This window comes from Falco biarmicus, chromosome 2 (genome assembly GCF_023638135.1).
Source record: "Falco biarmicus isolate bFalBia1 chromosome 2, bFalBia1.pri, whole genome shotgun sequence".
In the NCBI taxonomy this organism is placed as follows: Eukaryota; Metazoa; Chordata; class Aves; order Falconiformes; family Falconidae; genus Falco; species Falco biarmicus.
Window position 1 is genome coordinate 2,984,526 of NC_079289.1, and position 19,468 is coordinate 3,003,993.

The 19,468-nt window shown below is 68.7% G+C and overlaps 5 protein-coding genes across 7 annotated transcripts; all 5 read right to left on the bottom strand.

The window, feature by feature from the left end:
• HPX (hemopexin) lies at window positions 1-3,622 on the bottom strand. Its single transcript, XM_056329818.1, is given in 12 exon segments — window positions 1-335; window positions 415-559; window positions 821-951; window positions 1,156-1,237; window positions 1,239-1,258; window positions 1,437-1,649; window positions 1,768-1,795; window positions 1,797-1,922; window positions 2,234-2,388; window positions 2,952-3,032; window positions 3,181-3,251; window positions 3,514-3,622. Coding segments are annotated over 12 exon segments (1,344 nt in total). The 5' UTR covers window positions 3,579-3,622; the 3' UTR covers window positions 1-108.
• Window positions 3,623-5,153: 1,531 nt separating this feature from the next.
• TRIM3 (tripartite motif containing 3) lies at window positions 5,154-11,109 on the bottom strand. 3 transcript variants are annotated; one of them, XM_056329466.1, is made up of 11 exons: window positions 10,901-11,109; window positions 9,170-9,407; window positions 8,824-8,975; window positions 8,557-8,737; window positions 7,611-8,334; window positions 7,426-7,529; window positions 7,182-7,349; window positions 6,930-7,110; window positions 6,315-6,385; window positions 6,081-6,221; window positions 5,154-5,910 (listed from the first exon to the last, which is right to left on the bottom strand). In XM_056329466.1, the coding sequence occupies exons 1-11, from the start codon at window positions 11,029-11,031 to the stop codon at window positions 5,758-5,760; spliced, it is 2,244 nt and encodes a 747-aa protein (XP_056185441.1). In that variant the 5' UTR covers window positions 11,032-11,109; the 3' UTR covers window positions 5,154-5,757. The 3 variants fall into 3 exon arrangements, with proteins under 3 accessions (XP_056185441.1, XP_056185442.1, XP_056185444.1); XM_056329467.1 differs by having other exon boundaries at window positions 6,942-7,110; window positions 10,901-11,106; XM_056329469.1 differs by having other exon boundaries at window positions 9,170-9,346; window positions 10,901-11,058.
• Window positions 11,110-14,866: 3,757 nt separating this feature from the next.
• On the bottom strand, window positions 14,867-15,865 carry LOC130144990 (nascent polypeptide-associated complex subunit alpha, muscle-specific form-like). The gene is made up of 2 exons (XM_056329344.1): window positions 15,648-15,865; window positions 14,867-15,556 (listed from the first exon to the last, which is right to left on the bottom strand). The coding sequence occupies exons 1-2, from the start codon at window positions 15,762-15,764 to the stop codon at window positions 14,945-14,947; spliced, it is 729 nt and encodes a 242-aa protein (XP_056185319.1). The 5' UTR covers window positions 15,765-15,865; the 3' UTR covers window positions 14,867-14,944.
• Window positions 15,866-16,075: 210 nt separating this feature from the next.
• On the bottom strand, window positions 16,076-17,621 carry LOC130144282 (uncharacterized). The gene is made up of 2 exons (XM_056327697.1): window positions 17,241-17,621; window positions 16,076-17,152 (listed from the first exon to the last, which is right to left on the bottom strand). The coding sequence occupies exons 1-2, from the start codon at window positions 17,619-17,621 to the stop codon at window positions 16,595-16,597; spliced, it is 939 nt and encodes a 312-aa protein (XP_056183672.1). The 3' UTR covers window positions 16,076-16,594.
• On the bottom strand, window positions 17,602-18,686 carry LOC130145308 (nascent polypeptide-associated complex subunit alpha, muscle-specific form-like). Its single transcript, XM_056329978.1, has 2 exons — window positions 18,302-18,686; window positions 17,602-17,847 (listed from the first exon to the last, which is right to left on the bottom strand). The coding sequence occupies exons 1-2, from the start codon at window positions 18,628-18,630 to the stop codon at window positions 17,742-17,744; spliced, it is 435 nt and encodes a 144-aa protein (XP_056185953.1). The 5' UTR covers window positions 18,631-18,686; the 3' UTR covers window positions 17,602-17,741.
• Window positions 18,687-19,468: the final 782 nt, after the last annotated feature.

Genomic DNA, 19,468 nt, shown 5'->3' on the forward strand with positions numbered 1-19,468 from the left:
TCAGGGTCTCCCTGGCTTTTATTGTGTCCCAGGCACAGGCTGGCTGGGGCCCGCAGAGTCCCGGTGCCAGCAGTGCTGCAGGGGCCTGGGCGGTGGCACCGGCCCCAGTCACTGTGGGCAGCGGAAGAAGTCGGTGGTGATGCTCCGGAGGGGGGCAGGCTGTTGTGCCCCTAGCAGCTGGGCCACGCTGGGGTACCAGTAGTAGCCAGTGCCATCGAACAGGAAGACACCATCGTTGGTGCACATGGCACCATCCACGTGGTCGTGGGGCAGTGGTGTCGGTTCGCCCACGTGCCGTGGTGTCTGCGTCAGGTCCACCAGCCGAATGTGGTCCCCTGCCAACACAGCACCCATCAGCCCCGCACCCCGGCAGAGACCCCAGCAGCCGGGGGTCCTGGTGTGCCTGCTGCCCACCTGTGATGAGGTAGAGGTGCGCAGAGCCAGGGCAGGTGAAGGCAGCGTCGGCACTGGGGACCCCCAGCTCCTCCTGCAGCGCCCGTGGGTACCCCAGCACCCGCCGGTGGCCCTGCTCCGAAAGGAAGATGGAGACCTGGGAGCCCTGGGGAGAGCAGGCAGTGTGGGCCGTGGGCAGTAGTGGGGACACAGCGTCAGAGAGTCCCCAGGCTGCCCCTGGGGCAGGGACACACACACACAACATCCCCGAGGTCCCCTGGTCACGGGAGGGATGTCTCCCAGCAGTCCCTGAGCTGCCCCACCTCAAGCACCGGCCCAGGAGTGTTGGCAGTGGGGCAGCAAGCTGGGACGGGGGGCAGGACCCACAGGGCAGAGGATGGGGAGGGGGCAGCCAGCAGGGTCAGACCTGTATCAGGTAGGTGCGTCCGTCCCAGGCGAAGGCAGCATCCACCTCCCCCTCCAGCCCTGGCCACGTCTGTCCCAGGGGCCAGGCATGGTGCCCATCCTGCCACGAGTCCAGGCGGAATGACAGACCCCCTGCGGACTGTGTCAGTCATACTGCCCCACAGACCTGCCCCATGATCATGCCCCACGCGACCCCACCCCACAGCCAGCTCTATGGTCTGTGGTCCCACAGAATGGCTGGGACTACAGTTCTGTACCCCACAGCCCCCAGCATGGTCATGCCCCTCCCCCAATTCCCCCAGCACAGCCATCCCACAGCCCCACGCTACCCCTCACCGCGGAAGGCATAGATGCGGCCGGTGTCATCGGAGAGGAGGGCCTGGAAGGGCATCTTGCTGCAGCCATGGCCGGCGTCCCCCCCACGAGGCATTCCCGTGCCCTGCCAGCAGCGTCAGCACTGACAGTGGGGCCAGACCCCAGGGCAGGCACTGGGGTGGGGGTCTGGGACCCCTCTGCCACTGTGGGGCTGGGCGTCCAGGCAACTGGAGCTCAGGACCCCGTGGGGGGGGGTTGTCCCCAGGATGCACGTGGTTCCATGGGGGTGGCCAGGTGCTCACCTCGCCCTGGGCAGGGTATGAAGTAGTCGCGGAGGTCGCGGGGGTATCCTGGGGGCACTTCGCCTGTGCGGGGGTCGAAGCGCTGGAAGCGGGTCCCGCGCAGGCAGTAGTACCGCTCCAGCCAGCGCAGGGCAGCAGTGCAGGGGCCCAGCCCCGGCCATGTGCGTGGCTTCGTCACCCGCAGCTCCAGGTCAAAGGCGTACACCGTGTCCCCTGCATGCAGCAATGGCACAGCTCGGCATGGCTTGGCACGGTGCAGCTTCTAGCACCTGAGCCCCACATGCCCAGCAGCGCCCACGCACCCCACAGCAGCCCCCCGGACCCCACTCACCCTTGAAGAAGAGGATGCTCTCGCCCCCCGCACTCCTCAGGGTGGCACTCGACGGCGGCGTCCAGCCCCCCAGGGACCCCCGGGAATTCATCTGCCACACGCCGGGGGAAGCCAGGACGCAGCTGCCCCCCAGCGTAGGCCCAGACCTGCTCGCCCTGCAAGTGCCCCACAGGGTGAGCCCCACGGGCACCACCCCCAGGACCCCCGTGGGGCCAGACCTGGGGGGAGACCCCCAGGACAGAAGCTCCCCCAGCCAGGACAAGACAGCCCCGCCCCCCCCCCCCCCCCCCCCCCCGGCCAAAGATCTGACCCACAGGCTGGGACCCCCAGCTCCATCCCTCCCCCAGCCCCATGGACCCACAGGGGGGGCTGGGCAGAGAGGCAATATCTCCTACCCCCAAGCAGCCTGCCTGAGCCCCCATGCAGCCCGGGCCCTGCCCCTGCCGCCCCCCACCCGTGGCCGTGCCTGGAAGAGGTAGAGGTTCTGGTGCTCCTGGGGGTGCTGCCGGCGGTGCAGGCGCAGCGCCGCGTCCACGGGGCCCCCCAGCTCAGGCCAGGATGCAGCCAGGGGTCGGATGTGGGGTCGGTGCGCCCCCCGAGAGATCTCCCAGACTCCCTCGCCTGGGCAGGGGCAGCGGCTAGCCCCACACTGCCCCACACCATCCCACACCCCACTCCCCCAGCCCCCAGCCCCAGGGCACCCCACAGCACCCCCCCACCCCTTATTGTCCCCCAGGGCACCATCTCCACCCCCTTCCACATTTATTCAGGCCCCTTCCCCAGACCCCCATTGCAATCTATCCCCACAGACCCCCTCCCACCCCCATCCCTCCCCCATCTCCCCCAGACCCTCCCATGCCATCCCCCCTCCCAACCTCCCAGTGCCAGCTCACCGTACCCCATTTCTCATGGACTCACCAGGACCCATGTGTCATTGTCCCCCCTCCAAGTTCCCCCAGACCCACAAACTCCATTCCCCTCCCCTGTATATCCAATTCCCCCCCACATTCAAACCCCATCCTCTTCAGAACCTTTCCTCCAGTGCCCCCTGCCCCCCCCACCCCCATGGCCCCCATCCTCTGCCCCTAGCCCCATGTTCCCCAGCGCCATGTCTCCCAGTCCTGTGCCCCCCAGCCCCACGCCCCCCAGCCCCACGCACAACCCCCCTGCCCCCCCAGCCCCACCTCTGAAGAAGAGCATGGTGCCATTCTCATTGAGTGTGGCGGCGTCGAAGCTGCCCTCATCCACGCAGAGCTGGGCCAGGTCTTGGCGGGGGGCAAGTCAGGATGGTGTGGACCCCCCAGACAGACCTCCCCCAATGTCCCACCCCCAGCACCTGCTGTGCCCCCCCACCCCCACCCCCCGTGCCCCACATGCAATTCTGCCCTCCTCCCCCCATCCCTGGGGTCTCACCAGTGTCATTGTTGGGGGGCTCAGCCTCATGGGGGTGCCCTCCTCCAGCTGCCTCTGATTTGCCGTGGGGCCTGGGGACGGGCAGCACCATGGGCTTATGATGCAGCCCCTCCAAACAGCCGCATACGCACCCCACATCATCACGCAGCCCCCCACCCCACACAGCCCCCCACAGCCCCCTGCCCCAATACTCCTCCTGCACCACACAGATCCCTGCCCCACATAGCCACGGCAACCCCCTGCCCCACAGCCCCCTGCCCCACGCAGCCACCGCAGCCCCCCACAGCACCCCGCAGCCCCCTGCCCCACACCCATCCCCAGCACCCCACACACAAAGGGTGGGCGCATGCCAGGGCCAGGGCCCAGGCCAGGCAGAGGGCGGCAGTGGAGACCCTCATGGTGTGCCTGGGGCTGCTGCGGTCCCTGGACCTATATAGAGCAGGAGAGGCCGTTGCACAACCTGCCCTGCCCCATTGCTTAACCTGGCCTGCCCCACGCAACCTTCATCCGCACGGGGGGGCTGGGGGGGGACATGGCTGAGGGACAGGGCAGTGCATGGAGGGGGCGGGACCGGGACCCCCATCATTGCCCTCCAGCCTGGCTGGGGCAGCACAGGGGGGATGGGGGTCAGACCCCAGTGTGGTGGGGCTAGAGACAGACCTCACTGTGGTGGGGCAGGGGACAGGGGCGAGGGTCCAACTCCAGTGGGGCTCAGCCCCTGACATGGGGGTTCAGCCTGCGGCGGGGGGAGCTCAGCCACTGATGTGGCAGGGACAGGGTGAGGGTCCCACTCCAAGAGGGCCTGGACCGACAGGGCTCAGCCCTGGGGAGGGGGCTCAGCTTTGATGTGGCAAGGAAGGGAAGGGGGCCCAGACCCCGGTGGGGCTCAGCCTCCTGTGCAGTGGGGCTGGGGAGGGGGCTCAGACCCCGTTGGGGTTCAGCCCCCCATGTGGCAGGGTGGGGCCAGGGGCCAGCCTTCCATGTGGTGGGGTGGGGAAGACGCTATCCCCCAGCAGCCTGCCCAGGGCTGGGGGTGCAGCAGGGGGGTCTGGCACCATCCCAGCCTCTTCCCAGCAGCCAGTGCTGGGAAGGGCCTTGGCCCCACAGCGCCTGTTTGCTCTGGCCACGAGCCATGGGCACGGACAGGCCCGGACAGGCAGCCAGGCGCGGGCAGCTGGCAGCGGTGCTGGGGGTCAGGGGGCTGCCAACGGCGGGCACACCCTTATGTGGGGTGCACATCCTGCAGCTATGTGCCCCATAGCCGGGGGGGCAGCCCCTGTGTGTGAGTGAGCCTCCCCTGGGAAAGGCCCCCCCTTCACCCCCCTCCCCGTGGGGAGGGTGAGCACAGACCCAGTATGGGCCAGTCCAACCCCATTCCCGCTCCCAGTATGGACCACTCCAACCCCGTCCTTGTGCCACGGGTCAGGGTCACAGCTGACAGAAGGCTGTGCCAGGCAGGTGCTCAGTGTTGCCAGGGAGCTCCAGGCACTGTGCCCATCCCTGCCCGGCCTGGCACTGCCAGTATCTGCCACAGCCCGGGGGTCCCACCATGGCACAGGGGTCCCGCTGTGGCATCAGGGTCCCACTACAGCACTGGGGTCCCACCATGGCCTCCGGATCCCACTGTGTCACTACAGCGCTGGGGTCCCAGTATGGCACAGGGGTCCCGCTGCAGCATCAAGGTCCCACCACAGCCTGGGGGTCTTGCCATGGCATGGGGGTCCTGCCACAGCCTGGGGATCCCCAAGAGTGCTTCAGCAGCACCCAGCCTGGCTCAGGTCCCACCTCCCCTGGTCCCGGACCCCTGCCCATGCCCCCCAGCCCCCAGGACAGGGGCACCCACCACTGCACCTGGTGAGGACCCCTGGAGAACATGGTGCCATGGCCACAAAGTCGGTCTGTGGGGTGTGAGCTGCCGTTGTTCCCACCACCTGTTCCCCCTGCTGTGGGGCTGGCAGCACTGGGGGACAGAGTACTTCCAGAATACTTTATTTTGTACATACAATTTGTCAGCGTACGGCGGCAGCCCCACACAGCCCCGCTGTGGGGCAGGCAGGCACGCGTGGTCATCCCACAGCTGGGGCTTGAGCTGGGGGAGCGGGGCCACAGTGCCAGGGGAGCAGGGCTGGGGGGGACAGCCCCTGTAGGGCACAGGAGCTCCGGGACTGGCTGCCCCGCAGCTGCCCCACAGCCCCGAGCAGTGCGCACAGCCCCCAGCTCTGCCTGGTGGCTCCTCCTGCCCCACACGCCCCCAGGACCCCTGGCAGCAGGGGCAGTGGGGCTGCTGGGCCTGCTGTGGGGCCAGAGGCAGGGCTCGGCCACAGTCCCCAGGCAGCCCCCACCCCAGCTGGACCCGTCCTTGCCCCCATTCTGGGCCTGGCTGCCCCCCAGGATAAAGTGCACATGAAGGTTGGGGCAGCGCTTGGGGGGCAGCGAGAGCCATGGGGCAGTGAGGGCTGTGGGGCAGCCACTGCTTAGGGCATCCCGCTGTGGGTACTCTCCCAGGGGCCCGCAGGCCCTGTCATGGCGTGGGCAGCACTGGCAGCGTCCGCATCCCCATCCCTGTCCCCGTGGCGGCTACTGCAGGTAGCGGTAGGCCTTGAAGCAATGGTTGCCGGAGTCAGCCACCACCACGTGTCCGTCAGAGGTGAGGGCCAGGCCCTGCGGCCCGTACAGGGGGTCAGCAGCCGTGTTGATGTAGGAGAGGAAGGAGCCCGAGCTGTCAAAGACCTGTGGGGTGGGTAGAGATGTGCTGCACCCACCGTCCCCCATGGCCCCGCTGCCCTGGGACTCCCTGCCCCAGTGGAGGTTGTCCCCCTGCCCTGCGCACGCTTCAGCGCTTGGGACACAAACGTCATCCCCACTGGCAGCCCCGGGAGCAGCAGCACCAGTGCCAGTACCTGGATGCGGCTGTTGCCCCAGTCAGCGACAATGATGTTGCCGTTGGCGTCGACAGCCACACCAGTGGGAGCATTGAACTGGCCATTGCCCTCACCATGGGACCCGAACTTGAACAGGAACTCACCATCCGCATTGTACACCTGGGGAGAGCGGGGGTCACCGTGGGCTCCCCCGGCACGCAGCACCGGGGATGGCACGGAGCCAGGGACACCAGCGGCCACGGCAGCACTCACCTTCACTGAGTGGTTGTGGAAGTCGGTCACCACAATCTCATTCTTGTTGTTGACCGCCACGAAGTGGGGTCCTGGGGAGAGGAGGGGGCTCAGCCCCAGCCAGGGATGGGGGGGCCTGGTCCAGTGCCAGCGCCGCGGAGAGCGAGGGATGCCCCTCAGTCCCACAGCAGGTGGCCGGTTAGTGTGGTTAGTGCCGCGCGAGCAGCCGGTGAGGCCAGCACAAGGGGGTTAGCGCAGGCAGTGCTCGGCCCCCCATGGCTTGGGGGGGCACCCAGCTCCACAGTGGTATCGGCGCTGGGGATGGGCCAAGACCCCAAAGCCTCGACCCGCAGGGACAAAGCCTGCTGCCACAACCAGAGCCCCAAACCTAGAGCCCCAGTCTCGCTCCAGAGGCCCAGCCCAGAGCCCTGAACCCAAACCTGAGCCTGAAAGAAGAGCCAGAGCCCAGGACCTGAACCCAGGGCCTTCAGCCCAGCCCCAGGTGTCCTAGTGTTGGTGGGGCACCAGCCGCTGTCAGCGAGGTGTGCTGTACTCACCGTCCCAGCCCGGCTCCGGCACAGCGGGAAGCCAAAGGCATGCAGTAAGGAAGAGGGGACTTGCCAGTCGGTGTATTACCATCAAGTGTACCTGCAAACTGCCGCTCGGCCGTGCCACGGCTCCCAAACTTGGTGACGAGCTTGCCATTGGACTGGAAGATGAAGACGCAGCAGGCCTTGTTGTCCACCACGATGATGTGGCCATTGCGGTCCACAGCGACGCCCTTGGGGCCCATCAGCCGCCCAGCCCCAATCTTGGTCTGCAGCCAGGGAGGGTCGTCAGGGCCTGGTATGGAGCTGCAGCCCCCCTGCCCGGCAGCTCCCCCCTCACCTTGAATTTGCCCTCGGGGGAGAAGATGCTGACCCAGCGGTTGTCATAGTCGGCAATGATGATGTCCCCATTCATGTCCACAGTGACACCAGTCGGGCGCTGGAGCTGGCCTGGGGAGCGGCCCCGCACCCCGAAACGCAGCCGGAACTGCCCCTCGTTGGAAAACACCTGGGAGGGGGCAGCAGGGGGGGTGTCAGTCAGGTGGGAGGGTGCGCCGGGGCCGGGGCCGGGGCCAGGGCCCTACCTGCACGCACTGGTTATTGCTGTCAGCCACCACGATGCGGCCGCTGCTGGAGGTGGAGATGCCCTGGAGGTTGGTGAACTCCCCCTTCTCCCGGCCACGGCTTCCTGCGGTGAAACTGGGGGTCACGGGGGGGCCCACTCACACCGGGGAGCCCCCACCACCCCCGGGGAGGCCCTGCCGCTCACCCACACGGAAGATGAGCTCATCCTCGATGGGGTTCTCCTTCTTCTTGCCGCTGCTGTACATGCTGGAGGGGCGCCGGACGGCCTTCTGCCGAATGTGCCCGCTGCTGGGGGACTTGACGCGGCGCTTGACGTCGTCAGGAGAGGGGGGCACGTCCGAGGCCTTGATGGCGCGGACGCGGAAGGGGCTGCCATGGATGGGCTGCCCATACAGCAGGATAGAGAGGAGGAAGTCGCCCTCAGCACGGGGTGTGTAGAGCAGCTCGTAGGTGCCATTCTTGTTGTCCTGCACCTCCGCCTCGGCCGCGCCACCGTCCGGCGCTGTCACCTGGAAGTGCAGGCTGGCACTGCCACTGCGCACCAGCTCCCCATCCTTGTCCTTGGTGGTGACACTGAGTGAGGAGGGCTGCCCCACCACGGCATGCCGCAGCCCCTCACCAGTGGCCACCGTCTTGTGGGCTGTGGCACTGGTGGTGATCAGCACGCCCAGGTTGAGGATGGACTTGCGGACACCCTCAGTCTCCACCACATAGTCGAGCTGGGCGTTCTCATGGGGATGCTCGGGGAACTCCTGGCTGGCCAGCTCACTCAGCCGCTCGCTCATCTGCTTCTTCACCAGCAGCACCTCAGTGGCAGTGCCGTGGTGCAGTGCCTGCTCAGTGAAGGCGCAGCTGCTGAGGATGCTCTCCTGACCCTGGCGCAAGGTGTCCAGCTGCGCCTGCAGCACCTGCCGGGATGGGGCAGGTCACCCTCACCGCTGGGCTGGGACCCGAGCTGGCACCCCGACCCTGGCCACAGCTTCAGCTGGTCCCATGGCCCTGCGCCCAGAGCCCAGCTGCTGGCACTGGCAGGGCTGGGGCGGCAGGCAGGCGCAGGGGAGGGATGCCGGCACAGGAGCATGGTGGTGCAGAGAACAGTGGCGCAGGGCACAGCGGCGCAGGCACTTTACCTTCTGCTTTGCCCCGCAGGTGGCCTCTAGGTCCCGCACCAGCAGCCCCTTGCGCTGCCGCAGCGCTGTCTCCAGCTCCTCGAAAGTGCTGCCAATCTCCAGCACCGCCTCGTTCTTGCGCTCCACCAGCTGCTGGCTGATCTCTGACACCAGCCCGATGGCCGCTGCCAGCTGTGGGAGCCTGCAGGGCAGCCGGGCACAGGGTGGGCACTGCTGGAGGGGACCCCCAGCAGCGCCCTGGCCCCAGCAGCGCCCCCAGCCCTGTACCTGCTTCTGACGGCATCAAGCTGCTGCTGCAGGGCCGCCTTGTGCTGCTCCACCACATCGCGCAGCGGCACGGTGATGTGCTCCCGGTGCTCCCCCTCGGTGCACTCACGGCACATGGCGGTCTCGCACGGCTCGCAGTAAAACTCCATCACCTGTGCACGGGCACTCAGGGCAGCCTGCAACGGCCCCCCCAGATACCCGCACCTCCTCCACGGCCCAGCAGCCCCCCCAAGACCCCACAGTGCTCCCAGATCCCTGCACCCCCTCCCCAGCCCCTGCAGTCCCCCCAGATACCCACGGCCCCCCGAGCCCCTCCCAAGTCCCCCCACCTGCAGGGGCGACCCACCTTGCCCTCATGGTTGGGGCAGCAGAGAGGCTGTCCGGTGACAGCGCTGACGGGGTCCAGGCCGCGGCCAGGGTGGGGGCCGCAGCTCTCAGGGTCCCGCTGCAGCACCTCCATCAGGTTGGTGATGAAGAAGTTGTTCTGGAGGGCGGCGACGCCGCGCTCGGGCAGGATGGAGGTCTGGCGGCAGACGGGGCAGGACAGGGTCAGGCTCTGGGGCGGGATATAGTTCTGGAGACACCTGGGGTGAACGGGGACAACCAGAGGGTCAGGACCCACGCAGTGGGGAGGGAGCTGGGACAGAAGGATTGACGGATGGACAGACGGGGCCAGGGGTGTGCAGGGCAGGAGCAGAGGGCCAGGGGAGCAGCCAGCCAGCGGGATGGACAGACAGAGGGATCAGGGTGCGCAGGACAACAGCAGAGGGACCAGGCTGGAGGGGCGGACAGTGAGACGAACAGACAGACAGGAGGGATCGGGGTGCATGGGGCAGGAGCACAGCCATAGGGCCAGGGAGGCAGCCAGCTGGTGGGACGAACGGATGGACAGGAGGGCTATGCTGCGTGCGGCACACCGGGCTGCAGGAACAAGGGTGGGGGATGGAGGGGCAGACAGACGGCAGGACAGATGGACAGGAGGGCTGCACCATGGTGCCATGAGGAGCCACTGCCAGCACCTGGAGGGGTGGACGGACAGACAGACAGAAGAGGCCAGGCTGGGGGTGAGGGGGTGGTGGTGGGTCTCTGGGGAGGCACAGAGAGAGCAGACATCAGTAGAGAGTCCACCACCGCCCACCGCAGCCACAGCCCCCAGCCCCCTGGCACTGGTGGGCACCAGCATTCGATCAGCCCCGGCTGCTACAGGCCATGGGGGCAAGACGGGTGGGGGGCTCAGGGACAGGCTGTGCAGCCCTTACAGGGAACTGGGGGGTGTGAGGTCAGTGGGGATCCCAGCCCCCCACGAGCAAGTGTTGGGGGGAATGTGACTGCGGAGTGCCAGGGTCCCAGCTCCCCACCCCTGGGGCACAGCAGGGCTCAGCCCCATCTCTCACTGGGGAGGGCTGGGGGCCGTGAGTGTGCCGATGGGCCCTGGCTCACCACTAGCCGTGGGGGGGCCTGGGGGCAGAGGGGGCTTTGGCTGCCCCACGGTGGGTGACGGGAGACACGTAGGGAGGGCAGCTCTGCTCTCGCTGTGGGTTTGGGGAATGCTTGGGGCATGCAGTGGGGTACAGCTGGAAGGCAGCGTGGGTGCAACAAGGTGCAGGAGGGGTGCCGTGGGGCACAGCGGCCCCAGCCCGTCCCCTGCTGGAGGTGCAGGCAGGGAGTGCTGGGGATACATGGTGGGGTGCAGCATGGATGTCAGGGGTGCGGGGACTCCAGCCACCCTGCTGCAGGGGCTGCACGAGGGGGGTGCCGGGAGGGGCACAACGGGGCCCAGGGCGCAGCAGAGGGGTGCAAGCTGGGGGACGCAGTAGGCTGCAGCAAGGCACAGCGGGGCTGGGGAGACAGTGGGGTGCAGAGGGCACAGAACAGGATGCAGTGGGGATGCACTAGGGTGCAGTCAGGATGCAGTGGGGCCCCAGGGCACAGCAGGGATGCTGGGGGGATGCAGTGGGGCGCAGTGACAATGCAGTGGGGCTGCAGTGGGGTGCAACAAGGATGCAGTGGGGCACAGTGGGGATGCAGCGGGGATGCAGCAGGGCACACAGTGGGGTGTGTGGGGCTGGGTTCTCACCTCTCGCAGAAGGTGTGCAGGCAGGGCAGCACCTTGGGGTTGCGGTAGCGGTCAAGGCAGATGCTGCACACCAGGAACTGTTTGTCAATCTGCCGCACCACCGGGCTGGCGCTGGCCTCCCGTTTGGCCATGGCGGCGTCCCCGCGGCCCCACGGTGCTCAGCCTGGGGGCAGGGAGGGTCAGCGAGGCCGAGGCAGCTCCACTGCACCCCAAAGCCCCCAGCCCTGCCAGATCACGCCCCACACCTGCCCCATGCTGGACACACAGCAGCATGCTTGCCCCACAGCCCTTGGCCCTACATGCTCTAGGATGCACGGTGGGGGGGCCCTGCCCCCCACCTTGCCCATGGTCCCTGGGTGCCCCAAGCCAGCCCCAGAGCTGCCTGGCCCAGCCCCACACACATCCGCGACCCACAGTTCTGCCCTGCATCCCAGTGTCGGGGTGCACAACATCCCTGCCCCGTAGCACTGGACCACATACATGCAAAGCCCCTGCCTGCCCCGTGGCACCCACCCCCTCCCCCAAAGCACCCACTGCCTGCCCCATAGCATCCACCTCCCTGCCCTGCGGCACCCGGCCCGTGCCCCACAGCACCCGCTGCCTGCCCCATAGCATCCACCTCCCTGCCCTATGGCATCTGCTCCCTGACCCACAGCACCCACTCCCTGCCTCCGCTGTGGCACCCACCCCATGCCCCACGGCCCCCAGCCCCTACCCTACAGCATCTGCTACTTGCCCCACGGCCCCCAGCCCCTGCCCCACGCCTCCCCGCGCCCCACGGCCCTGCTCACGGCGATGCGGCGGCTCCGCGCTCCAGGCCCCGGCCCCGCCCCGGCCGCCATTGTGCGGCACCGCCCCCCCCCCACCGGCACCGCCACGGGGCGGGGGAGAGGGGCAGCGCCCGCGGGCCCCACCGTGAGGATGCTGCGGGCCCATCCCCGCGCCCCCCCGCCTTCCTTCTCCCCCTTGACGCCTTGTCCCCCCCGCCCCCCAACCCCGTGTCCTTGTCCCCAGGCGCCCCCACCCGTGTGTGTCCCCCCTCCAGGCCCCACTCACCCCCCCCGCAGCCCCCTCCTCGCCCCAGCCCCCGCCGAGGGCCGGCAGCGCGCATCCTCGGCCCGGCACGGCTCGGCGCGGCGCGGCGGGGACTGCGCCAGGGTTGGGCAGGGGAGGCAGCTGCCGGAGCGGACCGTACCATGCCGCCGGCGGGGGTGCACACGCTTGTTACACCACCCCCAGGACCGCATACGACCCCCCGCGCGGGTCGCCCACTCGGGAACGGCGCCGCGGCGCCGCGCACCGCGGCTCCGTTCCCGAGTGGGCGACCCGCGCGGGGGGGTCCCGTGGGAAACCGGGGAAAGAGAGCAGCACCCCCCCTCACCGCGAATGGTCGGGTCCGGGCTGTGGCTCTGCAGTAGGGGGGGCTCCGGGCGCGCCCCCCTGCATCCCCGGGGTACCCGGCTGTCACCACGGCAACCGCATCCCACCCGTCGTGTCCCCCCACCGAGCCCTCAAAGTGTGGGGGCTCGTGGCTGGCAGACCCCTAAGTGTGGGGGCCGGGGCTGTCCCGAGGACACGGACACGGGTGGGGTAGAGCCCACGCGTAGCTTGAATGGGGGTTGCAGCCGGGGCACGTGCATGCCCCCCCCACCCCCCACCCCGCCCTGCCGTGCAATGGTGTAAGTGTGCAGGCAGTGCCCGTGTGCACGCCCACCCACCTGTGCGTGGGGTGGGGGGTGGGGGTGTGCGCACACGCTGTGCAGTGTGTGTGCACTCCTGCCCTCCCAGGGCTGCGCACACTGCGCCTGTGTGCTCACGCCCCACGTGTGCAGGTATGCACTCTCACCCGTGTTCGGGGCGCTCCCGTGCCCATTTGCACACCCATGCACACCCGTGCCTTGCCTGTGTGTGCCCTCCTGCTCTCTGCCGCTCCTTTGGCACAAGGGCGGTGACCCGGCGACCCTCGGGGTGAATCTGCGGTGCCACTGTCCCCCACCTACACGCCACATGCCTGGCACACACCACCTCACCTGCCCCCGGGAGCCATCCTGGATGGAGGGTCTGGTGGGATCTCCGCCGCGTCGCCGGGGCTGGCTGGGCACCGTGCTGCTGCTGTGTGCCGTGCGCCGGAGCGCCACTGGCAGGCGGGTGGGCTCCAGGTATGCAGCAGGCCCTGGGGTGTGCACACACCCACGTGCAAGCGTGCAAGCAGCCGCAGCGCAGGGCCGTCGGTGCAGGTGGGGTGCTCGGGTCCCTGAGCTGGCACTGCCCCTGGGCGCGGCAGCCCTGCGGGACGGCCTGGCCCCAACCACACAGAGCAACCGGCTGGGTGACATTCCCACCTCACACTATTGCCATCCAGCATGGCACCACCGCCACAGCCACGTGGGGCCTTGGGAGGTGACCCGGGTGAAGCCACCCCCAACCGCCTTGTCTGCCCCCCGTGGCACAGCGACAGTGGCCACAGGTGACAGCAGCCATGACTCTTGGCACCTTCTCCCACAATCGTCTCACCCGAGGCAGGGTGTTACGGTCTGGGGGGCTGGACAGGGGGTGGGTCACAGCCAGGCTGGAGGGTCGGGCTCAGAGGGCTGTGGCTCGGGAGCTGTGCTCTGCCTGGAGGCTGGTGACAAGCGGAGCACCAGCACCGCAGGGGCCAGCCCGGGCACCTCTCCTGCTTAGCAGCCTCAGCAACGGCCCGTGCAGGACCAGAGTGCACGCTCCTCATGGTCACACGCTCCTCATGGTCACAAGTAACACCAGCCGGGGGTGTGGGGGGGATGAGCAGCTGACACGCTCGAGGGCAGGACTGCACCCCAAGGGCAGCCGCAGGGAACCCCGTGAAATGCAGCGAGGACAAACGCCAGGGCCGGGAAGCAGAGCACCCCCGCGACAGCACGGGTCGGGGAAGCAGCTCCAGGGAAAATGTCCTGGGGGTCTGGGTGGGCAGTGAGCCGGGCACGAGCCACAGGGCACCCCGGCAGCCAGGAGAGCCCGGCAGAACCCCGGCCGGTGCCAACGGGGGCACTGCCGGGAGGCCGGGGCCGGGGCTTCTCCTCCCCTCCCCTCAGCCCTTGCTAAACCGCATCCAGACACCATGTCCAGCTCTGGAAAGACCTTGACAAACTGCAGCGAGTTCGGGGCCGGCCGCTGAGTTGGAGCACCTGCCCTGTGAGGAGCTGCCGAGGAACCGGGGCTCGCTCAGCCTTCAGGGGAGAAGGCTGCAGACCTCGCAGTGAGCTGCCAGCGCCGACAGTGAGCTTACCAAGGACACGGAGCCAGGCTCTTCACAGGGGTGCACAGCAGGAGAACAAGACACCACAGGCACCGTCTGAAATGAGAACTTTGGGCGGGCACGGTGGGAAGCCTGTGCCCTGTGAGGACCGTCCGGTACTGCAGCAGGTTGCCGAGAGAGGCTGTGCAGCCTCCATCCTTGGGGCTTTCCAAGGCGTTACTGGATGAGGCTGTGAGCAGCCCGGTCTGACCCCACAGCTGCCCCTGCTTCGGGCAGGAGGTTGCACCAGAGACCCCCGGGGTCCCTGGCTCCACTCCCCTCCCCGGTCACGCTCCAGGCTGCATTGGGCCCCCCACAACAGCCCCCCAGGACCCGCTGCCAGGATGGAGGGAACCAGCCATGGCGACGGAGGGTGTGTGCAGCCGTGGCACGGCCAGCACCAGCCCCACAACAAAGGGCATAGTGATGGGGCTGGCGGATGGCTTGCTCAGTGGGGACACTGTCCAGTGCAGGGCCGGGGACACAGCTGCTGCAGCTGCAGTGCCAGGCACTGTGGCACAGCCGTGGCATGGGGGCAGCAGGCAGGGAGCTGCAGCCATGGGCAGCAGGGCCAGCACCACGCTGTGCTGTGCTGGATGGAGGCAGCCAGGCACCGGCGTGGCCTTGTGTGACAGCCAGGCAGGGCAGCGCAGCAGCCAGGTCCTGAGCAGGCAGCCAGGGAGATCCTCAGCGTTTATTACCACAAGAAACCAGAGGGGAGCAGGGAAATGGGGAAGGACAAAAGCAGAATGTGGCAGCCCTGCAGCACCTCAACTAGGGGAGGCCCAGCACCCCCTCCTACCAGCCAAGTGCCAGAGGAAGCCACACAGGGCAGAGCCCTCAGTGGGGGTGGCTGGGGATGGCGGGGGGCACTCAAGACCCCTCCGGGCCCCTCTCTGCCTGAAGAGGCTGGCCAGGCTGAAGGGGGCCGAGGCTGCCACTGGGGCAGGGGGGTCCGGCAGCCCGAGCTCAGGACTGGGCTCGAAAAGCCCCCTCTGCCTGCTGGCCGGGGTGCCCAGGGAGGGCTTGTCACAGCCCCCCACCATGGGCAGGGGTGGCAGTGCCGGCTCCATGTGCCACCGGAGGAGGGCCAGGGGGGTTCCAGGTGACCAGGTGGGACTCTGCAGAGCCAGGGGCAGGCGGGGGCTCCAGCAGCCTGGGGGACCAGGCCGGTTGTCCTGGGGGGTCAAGCTCAGGCAGGGCTGGGAAGTAGGGTGCAGGGAGTGTATGCCATGCTGTGGTGTGAGCAGGAAGGGGCTGCCAGGCTCTGCGTGCTGGGGGGCCGTGTCCCACGTGGAGCACATGGCTACGGAGCAGCGCTTCAGCCCGTCCCGCTCCAGCTGCTGCCACCAGCGCTGAGCCTGCTCCTGCACCCAGTTCTCCTGTGGGGCAGAGGAGCGTCAGGGCCAGCCAGGCGCAGGGTGGCAGAGCCGGGGCTGGTCCCACACACGATGGGGCTGCAGGGGCTGGTACCTTCGCGGCAGTGTGGAGCTGGCCTGCGAAGCTGTGCAGGATAGCACACAGCTCCTGCAAGCCGTGGGGCACCGCATCCTCGCAGAAATCAAGGGTGGTATTTGCAGCGTGGTGCATCTGCTCCAGTGTATCCCAGGTGTTGCATAGCTCCTCCTCTCCTCAGCCGTGCGCAGGAAGGGCTGCAGCTGCAGCCCCAGCCCCTCCGTGCCCAGGCTCTGTGCTCCCACCAGCTGCCCCGCCAGCTGCCGCAGCTCCCCCTCCCCCTCTGCCACCTAAATCCTGCCAACATACCCGGGTCACCCATCCCCCACTGTGCCACGATGCTCTGCCCCGCCCCCCCCCCCCCCCCCTCCATGCGAACTGCAGCCAGGACCCCCTCCTACCCCTCCACTCCCACCCTCGGTGGGTGCCAGCCCCCAGGGCAGGGTCCCAGCTCAGTGCTGGGATGCCCTTACCGTGAGGCTGGGCCTACATGCTGCAGCTTATTGGGGAAGTCCAGCAGGCTCTTGTCCACCCTGGCTGCCTCCTGCGGGGAGAGGGGCAGCGATCAGCCCCCACATGGCCGAGGGGCATCCCACAGGGCCCTGGCAGAGCTGGATCTTGGTGGAATGGGTGGAGGTGACTCCCCATCTGTGCAGCAGGGCTGGGGGCCAGCTTCGGGCATGCATCCCCAGCTAGATGTGCTGCCAGGTCACTGCGGGACTGATCTGAACCAGCACCCATAACCGAACGGCCAGGAAGGGCCAAAACATCCCTGAAGGCACGGGGGGCTTCAGGGGGCGCTATGGCAGTGGCAACAGGGTGGTACCCAGCCAAGGAGGAACAAGCCCAAACCAAGAGCAGGAAGGTGAGGAGGTGGCAGCAGGGGCAAGCATGGGAAAAACCACACGGGAGCTTGCCTGACAGGGAAAACAGCCACCCCTGCATGCGAGCCGGGCACATCGCTGTCAGGGCAGTGACCTTGCACAGGGCAGAGGAGGGAGCAGTGTCTCCCCAGGGACACACAGTGCCCACAGCCATGGGGTTGCTCTGATGAACCCCACTCCGGTGGCACCTTGTGGCTCCCAAGCATGGGGAGGCAGCTGAGGATGGGCCAGTGATGGCGTGCTGGTAGCCAGTGGGCAGAGGAGCTGCTGCAGAGCCCAGTCCCTGCAGAGGCTGGTGGCTGCAGCCCGGGAGGGAGCCTGGCACCCCGACAAGGACCACAAGACTGTGGGTGCTGCCACAGGGACAGTGGGCAGGGGACTGGGATGAGACTGTGGAGGGGAGCTGCGGCGGTGCACAGGGATCACCTTCCATTTAGGACCACCACCAGGGAAAAGACCACTCCAAGCACGGACCAGAAGCTCTGCCATAAATGGCTGCCCTCCCAGAAAATTCAGCCCCACCACGCTCATCGTAGCCACGAAGTGCAGCAGGTCCATGCCTGGCTCGCTGGCCTTGATGTCGGGCAGCTTCAGTAGTGAGGCAAGGCAGAACCCGGTGGCACCGCCAGCATAGCTGCCCTGGGAGCAGAGCAGGGGAGTTGCCGTGGCCCTGCTGTGCCAGGGGGGAGCGGGGGCAGGCAGCAGGGCCCCTGTGCCACGGGCTCACCGAGTTCAGGTGGTTGCCAACACTCAGGATGAGGTGGAGGATGGTGTGCAGCTCTTCACACTCCAGCAGCACTGGGGAGTGGCCGGGGAGATGAGCAGGGGCAGGGATAGTGCCCCCCCCCCTCATGGTTCCCAGCGCACCCCCGTGATATTGCTCACAGACAGCAGCGTCCGCCAGGGTCTGGATGGAGCTGTGCAGGGTGCTGATCTGGGGGAAGAAGTCCTCCTTCAGCACCAGCAGCTCCAGGCGCCGGGTGTAGCTGGGGGCAAGTGCAGGGTGAGCAGGTGGGGTCGTGAGAACCCCCAGTGCACGGGACCCCTCTGGTGCACGGGACCTGCCTCCCCCTGGCTCCCACCTGGGCACCTCTGTCAGCAGCAGCATGAAGAGCTCGGGGTCAGCAAGCTGGTGGGGGCTGCCAGGGAAGAAGTGCAGCTGGGACACCTGTGGGCAGAGGTGGGGGGTCAGGGGGGGTCACCAGGGACCCCCCTCTGATCCCAGCCCTCACCTCTGCAGAACTGAGCAGCATTCTGGACAGCTCCAGCAGCTTCTCTGCCCCTCAGGGACCCCGACACCCTCCTGGATGTCCTGCACAATCTGGTGGATGGGCCTGGGGGGGCACATCAGACACTGGTGATCCCCCTGGCCCAGAAACATGGGCAGTGCTCTGCACCCCCCGCAGTGGGGTAACAACCCCTGGCGGCCAACAGACCCCTTCAATCCCTCCCAGGGGGGCAGGGACACCCTGACCACCTGCAGTGGGCACGGTGGGAGCACGCACCCGTCCGCGTCCATGCCTGGTGCCCAGAGCAGCAAGAGCCCCTATTCCCACCCCTGCGACGGGACCCCCCCCCGTAAGGACAGCTCTCGTTCTGCCCCCACCATGGGCTGGACCCGGGAGGGGGGATGTATCACATGGGTGCCTCCCCACCACCCCTGTACGGGCCCTGGGGCGGGGGTACTGGTTGCCAGGGCTGGGGTGTCTCCCGGGCGGGTGGGGCAGTGTTCCGGCGGGGGTCGGCGGGGTCTCCGGGGGGCGTCCCGGGGGAGGCAGCAGCTCTCACCGCTTGATCTGCTGGAGGAAGATGCCGACGGCAAGGCTCCGCTTGGGCTCCAGCAGCGCGGCCTGGGGGAGGGTGGGCACGGGGCGGTCAGGGCGGCGGGGAGTCCCCGGTCGGCCCCGCGGGGCTCTCGGAAGAGCAGCCGGAGGCGCGGCAGGTCGATCGGCGGCAGGGGGATCCGCTGGGTCCAGACCGAGCGGCGGTCCCGCGCCCGCGCCGCGGGCACCATCTCCCAGTGCAGCGTCCGCAGCCGCTCGCCGCCGGCAGGGAGGGCAGCGCCGGGGGGGCGGCCCCGGGGGCAGCGGCGGTGCGGTGCGGCGCGAGGAGCCCATGGGCGGGGCGGGCCGGGATGGGACCGCGGGGGGGATGGGGCAGGACGGGACCGGGATGACCAGGACAGGACCGGGTTGGGATGGGATGGCGGGGCGGGATGGCCGGGGCGGGACCGGGGCGGGACCGGAATGGCCGGGATGGGACCGAGGCGGGATGGGACGGGGGCCAATGGCCGCCCCGTGGCTCTTGCGGCTCGGCCCACCCCGCCCCGCCCCGCCCCGGGCCCGTCCCACCCCGGGCTGGCGGCCGAGGGCAGCGCCGGGGCCGCGGATGCCCAGCCCGCTGCCCTCCTGGGGGGGTGCAGCACCCGGCTGGACCCCGGGCACCCCGGCCCCGCTGCAGGCGTCCACCCCGTGGGACCCTCCGAGCCCCCGCTGCGGCCGGCGGGACTGCGGTGACAGGCAGCGCCGGCCGCCCCCGGGAGCAGCAGACCCCCCGTCCGTCCCCGGGAAACGAGCCCCGCCGAGCCCCTCCCCTGAGGCCACGCATTTGGCTGCCAGGCGGGAGCGGCGCTGTCCCGGCAGCCGGGTCCCGGTGCCTGCCGGTGCTGCGGGGGGAACGGCTGCGGGCATCAGGGCCAGGCCGGTCGCCCCAGGGCTCGGCGAACAGCAGCACGTCTCGGGGTCACAGCCCGGCCGGGGCTGCAGCAGCTCCCCCAGCGCAGGCTGCCCAGGGCCGCCTCCAGGCGGGTTTGAACGTCTCCAGAGAGAGACCCCACCGCCCATCTGGGCAGCCTGTCCCAGCGCTCCGCCACCCTCTGTAACGTTCTTCCTCACGGCCAGGGAGCGAGGAGGAGGATGGAGCCCTCTCCCGCCCCTCCGAGCCAGACGCAGCACT